Source organism: Curcuma longa, unplaced genomic scaffold, assembly GCF_044706935.1.
Source record: "Curcuma longa cultivar G26 ecotype Majalengka, Jawa Barat unplaced genomic scaffold, ITB_CL_G26_1.1 contig_22752, whole genome shotgun sequence".
NCBI lineage: Eukaryota > Viridiplantae > Streptophyta > Magnoliopsida > Zingiberales > Zingiberaceae > Curcuma > Curcuma longa.
In genome coordinates, this window is record NW_027431994.1 from 1 (window position 1) to 12,440 (window position 12,440).

Genomic DNA, 12,440 nt, shown 5'->3' on the forward strand with positions numbered 1-12,440 from the left:
CAGTTTGTCCCCCGGAGCAATAGTGCAATGGTAGGACATCCGGATTGTAACCTAGGGACCCGCAAATCCCCAGGGCAATCTAGATTGACCGCTGTATACGCTTCCCGATTTACCTTGGTGGTCGATGGGAAACTTCTGTGAGACTGAACTGACCACCCCAGAGATGTTGGTTACTGGAATTATCATTTTTTTTTACTAGTTGAACCTTGAAACCGCATTTACAGGATCCGACAACCCGGATTTGTTTTGATGAGCATCCTCTTAAACCCCTTTCGCTGCTCTCTGCTTCGGCCCGATGATGCCGCCGCAGGTTCCCCGTGCCCGTGCTCTCTCCACGCTCCTCACCCGTCGCCCCTACAAGAAGCTTCGATCTGCTCCCGTGAAACCCGCGCCGCCGAATCCCCCGGTGGCTGTGGTCGTCCACAGGATTTCCACCATCCTCCGCTACTCGCCTTGGCACTCCGCATCCGCCGAGCTCCGGGAACTCCCCGTACGATGGGACTCCTTCACCGTCAACCGCGTCCTCAAGACCCACCCACCCATGGAGAAATCCTGGCTCTTCTTCCACTGGGCCGCCCGCCTTCCGGGCTTCAAGCACGACCGGTTCACCTACACCACCATGCTCGACATCTTCGGCGAGGCAGGGCGGATATCCTCCATGTGGCACGTATTCCGTGAGATGGAACACAAGGGAGTGGCGCCGGACGCAGCTACCTACACCTCCGTCATGCATTGGCTTGCCAAGTCCGGCGATCTGGAAGGAGCTGTGCGCGCGTGGGAGGAGATGAGGGCGACGGGGTGTCGCCTAACTCTGGTGTCCTACACCGCGTTCATGAAGATATTGTTTGATCACGGGAGGCCCAACGAGGCGGCCGGCGTCTATAGGGAGATGTTGGAGATTGGGCTCTCTCCTAATTGCCACACCTATACAGTGCTCATGGAGCACCTGGCAGGAGTTGGTTAGTCAAACTTCAAATAAAAACTTGAGTGTTAATTCTCAATGAATCGTTGATATATGATATACTGAAGTTCAGGATTTGTAGCTTCTTTTCCATTCATTTAATTCTCTTCCGTTAGGTGTGGCTAGTGTGTGTGACCTTTTTCTCCAGCCTTCTACTATATACCAATTAGACTGAAGCCAGGAATAATTGGTGTACCAATGACAGTGTAGCTGTGTCATGAACAAATGTTATTCTTAGGCAAATGAAATATATGTGCTAGTAAGATAAGAAAGCTAGCATTTGAAGAAATGAAATGTGCAGATGACCTAGAATGTGGAGCGGAAAGAAACTTAATTGACTTATGAAATTTCTGTGACTGTGTTTATTTTTCAACATTAGAATATTGAGAGGGAAGTGCATGAATGTACATACAGCTGTAGCTTCAGTTCGAAGTTCTTTGAGTGTGGAAATTTTATGATCAATCAGAAATATAAAACTGACAACTAGTCATTGTGTTCTAGGGAATATCACATTTTCTTTGGTTTGAGAACAATTTTGGAAGCATTGTTTTGTTATGCATTTTGTATTCTTCCAACAAGGTGTCTTATTTACTTGGTGTAATGTATACTTAATTAGGTTAAGATAACATGGAAATGTATCTAATAGGCATTGGATTTTAATTGCTGAATCAGCCTATTTAATATGTGAACTATTACTACCTACTTTGTGCATAAAAGAAATTTTTTCTACCCTGTGACAAATGTCACTCAATTATGAAAAGAGTGCTTTGATAATTTATGTTGTCTTATATATGTTGAATGTAAGCTTTTTTCCTTCCTATCTGTGGTTGATCAAAAAATTTCCCATCTCCCATGATTTTAGGCAATGGCAAAACCAGGAGTTTCTCTGGGTAGGAAACTTAGCAAATACAACAAAAAAATTTGACCAATAAGGAAAGCTTAAGGAAATCGGCAATGGTGATTAACAGGTGTGATTGGTTTGGTTCGTTTTTTGTTTCAATTTTGGATGCCACCCTATTTGCAATGTTCACATTATTGGTGATGAAGAGGAGGAGGTGAAGATCAGTCATGTAAAAGGGAGGACGTTTTGACTACCATGGGAAAGGAGTGTGAAAAGAGTGTAGGAACTCTTTATTTATTTTTTACAAAAAATATTTCTTTTTCACTAATGTACTTGCCTTGCCCTTTTAGCTTTCGAAAATCATAGTAGTGCATGAGCCCTATTGTGCCGATTGGTTCTAGGAGAAATTTCTGATATTCTAGTTTATTGGTACATTCTGTTTCTAAGTTCAGCATTTCACATGTTTGTTTCTCAGGTAAATTTAAGGCTGTCCTTGAGATAATGAGTGAAATGCAAGAGGCAGGAATTGTACCTGACAAAGCTGCATGCAACATTCTCATTCAGAAATGTGCCAAGGCTGGAGAAACACTGGTAATGAGACAAATTCTCCAGTACATGAAGCAACACTCAATAGTTCTTCGCCATGCGGTATTTATGGAAGCACTAGAAGCTTTGAAACTGAAAAATCAATGTGATCATCTCCTTCGAGAAGTGAACCCCCATCTTTCGTCTGAAGGTTGTGAAGAGGAATTAGACAGTCAAACAACTCATTCCGATACAAATTATTTGATGGATAGGTCCATAATCATTAATCTTTTAGCAAACCAGAACTTTATTGCTATAGAGCACATGTTCAATGGGATGATTAACAAGCATATAGAATTTGACGCTGAGCTCATATCTACTGTCATTCAAGTCAGTTGTGCATGCTACCAGCCCTCTTGTGCACTAGTGGCATTCAGATACTGTTTGCAAATTGGGACAGCTCTTGATAGAGTTGCCTACATCTCTCTGCTTGGCTTCTTCATCAGGGAGAATGAATTTCAGATGGTCCTGGAGATTGTTCATGAAATGGTCAAAACTAGCACTAACTTTGGAACATATCTTGTTTATCTCTTGATATACAGGCTTGGCTGTGCAGGGCTCTGTAGTTATGCTGAAAATATCTTTTATTCTTTGCCAATGGAGCAGAATATTATTACCTGTACAGCTCTTATGGATGCTTTTTTTCAAGCTGGTGAAACTGGGAAAGCTCTTGATCTCTACTCAAAATTAAGAAGACAAAACCTTCCTATCTCATCTGGCATGTATGAGGTGATGATACTTGGTCTACAAAGATGTGGCAGATTTGCTGATGCAGAAGTTTATAAGAAAGAGAAGAAGAAAATTCTAGTGAATAAATATTATCAAGATAAAATATCACTGGATGAAATTTTCTGTAATTTCCTTTTTAATGGAACTTCCAGTTAGGCAGCATTTGAATTACTGAGAAGAACATGAGAAATTGAAGTCCTGAGTATTTTGTTGCTGCTATTGCTACTGACCAGAAGATATCTCGGAACTGGATCATGTAACAACTGGATACTATAAGGTTTTCATAAACTGACAGAAACTCAAGAAGTTTCTGTCTGGAAAACAATAAGGAACAAGTTCCAAATGAAAATGAAAAAAGAGGATGGATCTAGCATGATCATGAGAAATGCCTAGTGGCATTGTTATGTGTCAAAAGAAATATTCAGTTGTTAGGAGAGTGGCCTGCATTGATGTGACACCATCATTGCCATAGTTGTTTGAATTTGAAGCTTTTGATTTTCTGCACCAACTAGTAATGCATAAAAGATGCTGGTGTTAGATGTGGTTTATATATGAGATTTCCTAGTCCGAGAATGAATATTTCAATCCTTGTAAAGAGGCCCAAATAGGTTACTGGTAAGTAGTGCAACAATTTTATTGGTGAATCAGATTTATTTTATGGTCAACAGATCTTCAATTCAAATAATTTCATTCTAGTTTTAAGAAATCTATATCTAATTGACCAGTAAGATACAAAACTTGTTATATAGCTTTTCTTAGGCTTAATCTTCCTCAACGCTTCCTAAGTTATCATCAATCTTTCTAATTGGTCAATAGTTCAAATCTTTAAACCTCATTGTTTTTCCAATCATTGCACTTTGTTTCATATCGTTCAGCTACGCTAATGGACCTATGATTTACGAATGCCTGCTAAACATCCATGTCTTCTTAATCAGCATTAAATAATTGTTGGATAAATGACAAATATCTAAATAATCTTAGAAACGGAATTAGGTTAATTTTTTCAATATTAAATCTTGTAATAAATTGTTTATGTTTTTGATAGGAAGCTTATTTATGGACTGGCAGTGGCACTTTCATTATCTTCAATAAGCAACTCTGGAATGACGTGATTGAAGTGAAACTCAAAGATTTACACAGAAATATGCATGATCTATTTGAAAATGTCTGCAATAGTTAAGGTATTATTTAGTAATTAACCCTAAATTTTCTTCTAATGCATTCATTACATGATTTTTCTTATTTGCTCTGATAATTCTTGAAACCTCTACCACCATACTGTGTTCATAAATTTCTTTCATGTAATATTCTTAATTCGGTTGCTTCATCCTAATTGTGTGAGACTTCTTGGTGCAAGTGCTAGATGGATATACAAGCTTTGGTGGTGTTTACTGCTTATTTATCTAATATAACTGAAAGCTACAACATCAATCTTTTGGGAGGTCTACGTAGAGCACATCCACTCTCTATGTTTCTTAGTATAGTTTCAAGGCTTGCCAAAACTATTTCTGCTTAGCAGATAGTGTCCGGCCATTTAGTTGACTTTAAATAATTCTTTTCAAACCTGTCTTTAAGTGGCAAATTCCAAACTGCTTAACAAAGGATACATTGAACTAACATTATGGTTGTTATATAAAGGTGGTTGTTTTAGAAAAAACCATTCTATCAGGAGGTTAAATTCAATTCTTCAATTGGTTGTCAATACAACACATCTACAAAATTCTCAGTCAAATGTTGTGTGTTGTTTAACTGTTATTGAGAGAACTCCATTGACCTATTTTCAATGTGTTCTCAGGTTGCTCAGTTGTACTAATGGATGTTCATCTGTTCTACTGTTCAAGTTTGTTTCTCACACCATCTCTTCGTGCTTTAAGTCTGTAATCCATGTATCTTGATCAATTTTCAATTGTCGCAACAGTTTTATCTTTTCGAGCAATCTTGATCCCTGGCTGCAACAAGACAATTGGTTATCATCTCGTTAAAATAAATTAGATTGGCTTCAGAATGCATTAGAGCATCCACTAGCATATGGTTATTACTTATTTATGTATTATTGTTACTCTCTTTTTTTTAAAAAAAATGCGTATATTGGATTGACTGTTCTCTTGCAATTGGTGGGAGAATAAGTAATAGATTGTTAGGTACAAACCTTCCCCAATATGCCTCATCCTATTTATTTCTTCTACCTGCTAATTCGTTCTTTTTGCCTTAAATAGGCTCTACATGCAGAAACATTGAGCTGATCAACTCCGTGCATAAGTCCAAAACAAATCCAGATATGGCAACGTACGGCTTGCATGGTCCTATCATCCATCGTAACTGCAAACTCCAGTCATATCTTATGCAGGAAATTTTGAATTGAATTGTGTTCTTGAGGATGTGATGCTAAATTGCTAATTAGTTTATTGATATATATATATTTAATTGTGAATTCTAATTTTCATTCATTAATAATATCTAAACAAACAGTTTAATTTCATAAAAAAAAATAATAATAAGTTAACATCATTTCAAAAGGTAATTGATTTTACGCTCAGCTTAGTTTGTAAGCCACTCGCTCGTTTACAATGCTAAGTGTCTTTAATTAATCAGGCCTTTTGGCCATTTTCCTGATTTGATAGCGGCCCCCTACCAGTCTTCCCCTTATACGTTAAAGCCCACCGATCTCTCTATTTAATCCCCTGCCTTCTTCCGCAAGCTTTCCCCTGCTCCTGGTTACCAGCACCCTGTTCCTTTCTGCTGCTGCGGCCGCCGATCAGGGACGGATCCAGAAATTAGAATTAGGGGGGCTTAATTTAATATAATGAATTATATATTATTATCCATATATATATAATATAAAAAGTCAATTACTGAATAATTGCTAAATTGCCTTAAAAGCAAATAGATAGGTAAATATAAATTTATCGGATCAAGAAGTCAACTAGTGGATTGTAGTGTTGAAGATCTTGTGTAGTTAATGGAATCCTCAAATATATAGTGTATTTAGAATAATAATATTGAAATAAAAATATTTTTTTAAAAATATATTAAACTATTATTTTATTAATATTAAGTAGTGTACTATATAAAGCTACAAGAGGTGTATGAAAATTTTAATGTGTAAAATTTTTAAAGACAAAGTGAAAATTTGACATTGTCAAAGTGCAAAATGAAATGTAGCTATTTTAAATATTAAAAAAATACCACTAAACAAAACTAATTTGCCCTCTTGCTCTTGTCGAGGGAAAATAAAAAGGACGGAAAAAGTGATCTCTCTCTCTCTAAGCTCGCCTTCTCCGTTTTCTCCCTCTCTCTCTGAGCTCGCCTTCCCCGTTTTCTCCCTCCCTAAACCCATCCGCTCGGCCTCCCTCCACCACCTCCTCCCTTGGATCCGAACAGGGACGGATCCAGAAATTAGAATTAGGGGGGCTTAATTTAATATAATGAATTATATATTATTATCCATATATATATAATATAAAAAGTCAATTACTGAATAATTGCTAAATTGCCTTAAAAGCAAATAGATAGGTAAATATAAATTTATCGGATCAAGAAGTCAACTAGTGGATTGTAGTGTTGAAGATCTTGTGTAGTTAATGGAATCCTCAAATATATAGTGTATTTAGAATAATAATATTGAAATAAAAATATTTTTTTAAAAATATATTAAACTATTATTTTATTAATATTAAGTAGTGTACTATATAAAGCTACAAGAGGTGTATGAAAATTTTAATGTGTAAAATTTTCAAAGACAAAGTGAAAATTTGACATTGTCAAAGTGCAAAATGAAATGTAGCTATTTTAAATATTAAAAAAATACCACTAAACAAAACTAATTTGCCCTCTTGCTCTTGTCGAGGGAAAATAAAAAGGACGGAAAAAGTGATCTCTCTCTTTCTCTGAGCTCGCCTCGCCTTCTCCGTTTTCTCCCTCTCTCTCTCTCTGAGCTCGCCTTCCCCGTTTTCTCCCTCCCTAAACCCATCCGCTCGGCCTCCCTCCACCACCTCCTCCCTTGGATCCGAACGAAGATGAGTGGCGGAGGAGCTAGGGTTTCGATCCCTGCCGGCGTGCGGCGCACGATCCATAACATCAAGGAGATCGCCGGCAACCACAGCGACGAGGAGATCCATGGATCCCAACGAGACTGCCCAGAAGCTCCTCCTCCAAGGTCTCGATCTCCCCTTCCCCTTCCCCTCCTGCTTGGCTCTCTCCCATCTCAGGCTCCTCCCCTTACCGGCTGATTCACGTCCATTTGGAGAACTTGTCACTCCGCACCCCTAAAGAAATTGCAGGAAACAGCCCAGTACAGCCCTAACGAAGATCCGTCTCTGGATCCGAACGAAGATGAGTGGCGGAGGAGCTAGGGTTTCGATCCCTGCCGGCGTGCGGCGCACGATCCATAACATCAAGGAGATCGCCGGCAACCACAGCGACGAGGAGATCCATGGATCCCAACGAGACTGCCCAGAAGCTCCTCCTCCAAGGTCTCGATCTCCCCTTCCCCTTCCCCTCCTGCTTGGCTCTCTCCCATCTCAGGCTCCTCCCCTTACCGGCTGATTCACGTCCATTTGGAGAACTTGTCACTCCGCACCCCTAAAGAAATTGCAGGAAACAGGGCTGGGCTACAGCCCAGTACAGCCCTAACGAAGATCCGTCTCTGCCGCCGATGATACCAGCACACTGTTCCTTTCTGCTGCTGCGGCCGCCGATGAGGTCTCCGGTAAGCAAATCAACCCTTCTTTCCTGTACCTTATTCACGATCCCCCGAAGAAAACCCCATTGCGCTTTTTTGTTTTCTTATTCTTCGGGTATCTCAATGGACGCAGTTGTCTCCCACCTTTCCAAGCTCGTCCTCCCCGCGGGACGCCCAGTCGATGAGCCGTACGCCCAGTCGATGAGCCGTGTACCTCAGACGACAAATCGCAATAAAAGAATCAAGGAGAAGGCGAGCTAGGGTTTAGAAAAGTACTTGTGGAAGCAGATCTCGGTGGTCTGACTCCGGAAGAGGACATTGACTGAGTCGACGGAGACCGTTACCTTGACGGCGTTGGCGTACTTGGAGATCTTATGGAGCCGGGAGAAACCACGTACTATGACACGGTTACAGAAGAGGACGGCGCCCTCAAGTACGCTGTCCTCTTCTGTAACCGTGTCATCGTATGTGACTTCTCCCGGCTCCATAAGATCTTCAAGTACACTAACGCTGTCAAAGTAACGGTCTCCGTCGACTCAGTCAATGCCCTCTTTCGGAGTCAGACCATCGAAGTCTGCTTCCACAAATACTTTTCTAAACCCTAGCTCGCCTTCTCCTTGATTCTTTTATTGCGATTTGTCGTCTGAGGTCTTTTTTTTTTTTTTGTCGGTTGTGGCAAGGGACTTTTCGATCAGTGGCAGAAGCTCTCCACTTGAAGCACCCGACCTTGCAAGATCCCAGTTTAGGTAGACAAACTCATCTAATATTGCCTCAAATCCCATTGGATCATATGTGCATAGCTGTTCTTGTACTCAATACTCATAGTTATCAAAATTGTATAATTCATGATTTGTATCACAAGAACAGCTAATGTGTAAAAGAATGTCTTGTTGCCTTGGGGCGCATAGTTGATGTGATTGAGAATAAGATGTACTACCTTGTCAATGTTTTTTCCTCTTCCATCTTCATGTAACATCAAAATTGTCTTTCTCTTCCGCTCTTTAATTGTGTTGATGCCATTGGCACTGATTGTAGACAATGAAGATAGAGTCAATATTGACTGTCCTACTAAGTAGTTAAGGTAAAAGCATTTGATGTCCATTTCCATCTCTCTCTCTCTATATATATAGAGAGAGAGATTGGCAATGATCTATCTCTCTACATAGATAGATAAACATTGCCAATGATCTAGCTATCTTATATATGTGTGTGTATAAATATATATATTGGCGATGATCTATCTATATACAGAGAGAGATATAGATTGGCTTGATATGAAAGACGATTAGTTGGTGCTGTATCTTCGAAAATCAAATTGTGTACATCTGGATTGCGAACACTACTATATCTACATTTACTATATTTATTAAGTTTCGTGCATTAGCATATCCCTTCTGATTTTGATTATATTAGCAAGAATAAGGCAGAGAAACATGGAAGCTGCTAACCTTTATCTACGACTAGCAAAGCATCCCCAAACAATGTAGACTGAACAACAAATTTAGATACCTAGCAGCATGCAATTATTTGTGTATTATTTGATTCAGGGAGCTTAAACCTGTTATGACTCGAGGCTAACAGGATGGCTTTGGGTTAGATGTAGGGATGTATATGTCTTAGCCTCAGTGTGCACATAGGCTGTATTTCAGCTGCTTTATATATCTGGGGTGGGATGGAAAACTTCACTATTGAGTATTTTCATTCATTGTTTATCTATTATTTTTTTCTACTAGCTATTGTTTTATCTTTTTCTGATTTGATGCTATTTCGATCCTGAAAATATTCTATGGATGTGCATTTCATATTTCTTTCATGCTCAAAATGTTAAACCTGAGTTTCACTACTGCAGAACGGAGAACGTGTCTAATTAAGGGGATGAGTGCTGTTCAGCCTATTTTGTATCCAGCTGGAGGGATCATCCTGATCCAACCAAATATTAAAAATGTTGGAAACTCAGCTTTGGGATATCCATATTTGAAAGCTTCACATCCGCATGCTTCTGCTTCATGCAAATTTCTGCAAGATAAGTTGCACCGAAGATTAATATATAATACCTCGAAGAACAAAAGAAATGCTTCAGTACTTGTTTTTGGAAAAAAAGGAGACTCTATGAGTGACAACGAGGTAGCTTTTATTTTTCATCGCGCATCTGAATGCAACAAGTATCTAGTATTTTTAAGTATACAGATGTGCTGGTGCCAATTTAAGGACACATCTTGTTTAACAACCTTTCATTGTGATTTCACTTAGCAAGATGCATTCTAAGAAACCATATTGCAAACAAGCATGTTAACTGAGTCAATTTCTTTTCCTTTTTTGTTTCTTTTAGCAATCTAGTCAATTTATTCGCCATTTCTAGTTTACCTGACATGTTTTTGGATTTGCCTTTTTCCTAGGAATTACTAAAGAAAGCTCCGGGGAATTTTAGACGAGAGCTAACAGTGCAGGACTTGTTGAGGGAGTATGTTAAGAAAAAAAAGTTCAGTGGAAATGGTGGTGGTGGAAATTCTTTTAGGGGCGGCGGTGATGGTTCAGGTGGGCCGGAGCGCCAAGGATTTTCAGCGCAATACAAGGAACTCCTTCAAGTGATTTTGGCAACTATTGGTGTTATATTCCTGGTAGACATTACATATCTTGCTCCTCTGTTAATTTGCGATGATTTTTTTAAATCTCTAAACAATATGTACCGACATTTGTTTTTCTTCCAATGCAGTAGATTGATCCGGACCATGGAGAAATGGCGCACGTAAACAGAAGCAGCATCTGGAAGGGGATCATGAGCAACGATTGGTTATTATCCAATCTGAGAACACCACTAGAGAGAGTTCTGAGCAATGTCTTTTCCAGGGTTATTATCCATGACTCTCATTTCTGAATGAACTGAACTTGATCTTACTCGGACCTCATCTTAACTTGACTGATCTGATTTGTTGAACTCCATAGACTCAGACATTATTACGAAATTGGATGATCCTTTGGTTATTGTGAAAATGTACATTATCATACACCAAAAGGATTTTATTATTGGCGGCAGAGTTGATATATAGAAACGTCTCAACATTCATGTCATCAGCTTATCCATGAATAACAATTCAACATCACTTTAAAGGGCCTTTAATTTTCTAATTCGAACTAGATTCTCATTCCCAACATCTGGTAATGCCTAATTCGATTTTAAAATTGATCGAGCCTAAAATGTTTCATTTCTTTTAAAAAAAAAAAATTGTAGAACACAAATCAAGAATCTACCCTATTTTGCTATTTTGTACTTAATTGCAAAAGCTAGCATGAAAGACACAAGCAAATCCCCTTCTGGTCTTGACATTGTCTTTCATGCTGTTTTCATGCTCTTTATCATTATTCTTTGTACTTATTGCAAACTCTACAAATTCTGGTCCCGACTTTGCCAGGCGGTTATGGGAACCTAATTTTTAGGTAACAGTTCGAATGTTTTGGAAAACATTTATTTTATGAGCCCTATGGATTACTTATTATCCTTTTGACACAAAATAAAAATAAATTAATATAAGGGAAATTTTCCTGGCCATTTAAAAAATCCTTTAAATATAAACAAATTTTATTAACCCTCACAAAGACTTTGTAATCTAACTGGCTCTTTTTCTGGATTTTGCATGATTTTGAAGTAGGAATTTGAAAAAAAAAAATCACTTGTTCAAAAACCTGGAAATTACATTAATTAAGACTTTTCTTTAATTTTCCATAACCTACATATGGCATTTGTCTACCAAGACCTGTTTTGGGTACTGTCAGAGATAAAATTGTTGTTATGGATCTGTATGACTTGGTCCTATGGGAGCTCGTGTTATGAATTGGTATGATTTAGTTCAGAAAGTTAAGATCGACGATACGTCAAGTAAAAGAGATGACTTTAGAATTGACTGACTTGGTCCTCCTCCTTTAGCTAGACAGACCACCACCAGAATGACATAGACAATCATTTGATATAGTGGATGACTTATCCCTCCTTTAATATGGTATATGATGTGTAATCTGATGTCATATCAATATAGATGATAAGATTTTTTGCTACTGTGACAGTGATGAGATGGTCTCTTTACCTAGATAGGACATCTCCTCTGATAAAATTCTCACTCAGGGATATTCTCCTTAATTGAGATAAGACAGATTTTCATTATTCTTTTACATGCATCTATATATCTCCTCTCCATCTTATGGAAATAGGTACGCACACACATGCACGCTAATAAACTCACTTACTCTCATTCTCTCCTCTCACTTTTCGATGAAAGAGCCTGACTTGAGCGTCGAAGCCGTTGAGCTAGAGCGCTCCTAGTCTTTATTCTCATCCTTTTCCTTATTGCGGTGCAGGTTTTATAGTGGCACCTCATACTCCCCCAGCCTTGTCCTTCGCTGCTCGTGGGTACCACCTTGACCATCAATTTTTCAGCCAGGTGATCGATTGCTCGTCCGAAAGGCGATATTCTCAACCGAAACAATTGTCATAAGCCTTCAGGTAGACCCGACCACGGGCCGGGTCCAGCCCGGATCCTGCCCGGGTCAACGGGCCGGGTGGCCTGTTGACCCGGTTAGCCGGGCCGAACCGGGATGCCGGGCCGGTTCGGGTTCAAGAGGGTGTGAAACCAGCGGCCCGCCGATTAACT

General features: G+C 39.2%; 2 protein-coding genes and 1 long non-coding RNA gene across 4 annotated transcripts; all 3 read left to right on the forward strand.

The window, feature by feature from the left end:
• Positions 1 to 295: 295 nt before the first annotated feature.
• LOC141817967 (pentatricopeptide repeat-containing protein At2g01390-like) lies at positions 296 to 3,313 on the forward strand. The gene is made up of 2 exons (XM_074705570.1): positions 296 to 959; positions 2,278 to 3,313. The coding sequence occupies exons 1-2, from the start codon at positions 296 to 298 to the stop codon at positions 3,270 to 3,272; spliced, it is 1,659 nt and encodes a 552-aa protein (XP_074561671.1). The 3' UTR covers positions 3,273 to 3,313.
• Positions 3,314 to 3,534: 221 nt separating this feature from the next.
• On the forward strand, positions 3,535 to 5,397 carry LOC141817968 (uncharacterized). The gene is made up of 3 exons (XR_012600887.1): positions 3,535 to 3,731; positions 4,162 to 4,297; positions 5,333 to 5,397. It is a non-coding gene; the product is annotated as an uncharacterized LOC141817968 (long non-coding RNA).
• A 2,422-nt stretch (positions 5,398 to 7,819) lies between these two features.
• On the forward strand, positions 7,820 to 10,692 carry LOC141817969 (uncharacterized). 2 transcript variants are annotated; one of them, XM_074705573.1, is made up of 4 exons: positions 7,820 to 7,824; positions 9,647 to 9,921; positions 10,194 to 10,415; positions 10,511 to 10,692. In XM_074705573.1, exons 2-4 carry the CDS (start codon positions 9,673 to 9,675, stop codon positions 10,511 to 10,513), a joined length of 474 nt encoding a protein of 157 aa, XP_074561674.1. In that variant the 5' UTR covers positions 7,820 to 7,824; positions 9,647 to 9,672; the 3' UTR covers positions 10,514 to 10,692. The 2 variants fall into 2 exon arrangements, with proteins under 2 accessions (XP_074561674.1, XP_074561673.1); XM_074705572.1 differs by lacking the exon at positions 7,820 to 7,824 and adding an exon at positions 8,191 to 8,543.
• The last annotated feature ends 1,748 nt before the right edge of the window (positions 10,693 to 12,440 follow it).

Bases quoted from the DNA above. Each gene is read 5' to 3' on its own strand.
- LOC141817967 (XM_074705570.1), top strand. From the start codon at position 296: ATGATGCCGCCGCAGGTTCCCCGTGCCCGTGCTCTCTCCACGCTCCTC. The intron at 960-2,277 runs GTTAGTCAAACT...TTTGTTTCTCAG, and splicing joins GGAGCACCTGGCAGGAGTTG to GTAAATTTAAGGCTGTCCTT.
- LOC141817969 (XM_074705573.1), top strand. From the start codon at position 9,673: ATGAGTGCTGTTCAGCCTATTTTGTATCCAGCTGGAGGGATCATCCTG. The intron at 9,922-10,193 runs GTAGCTTTTATT...CCTTTTTCCTAG, and splicing joins ACTCTATGAGTGACAACGAG to GAATTACTAAAGAAAGCTCC.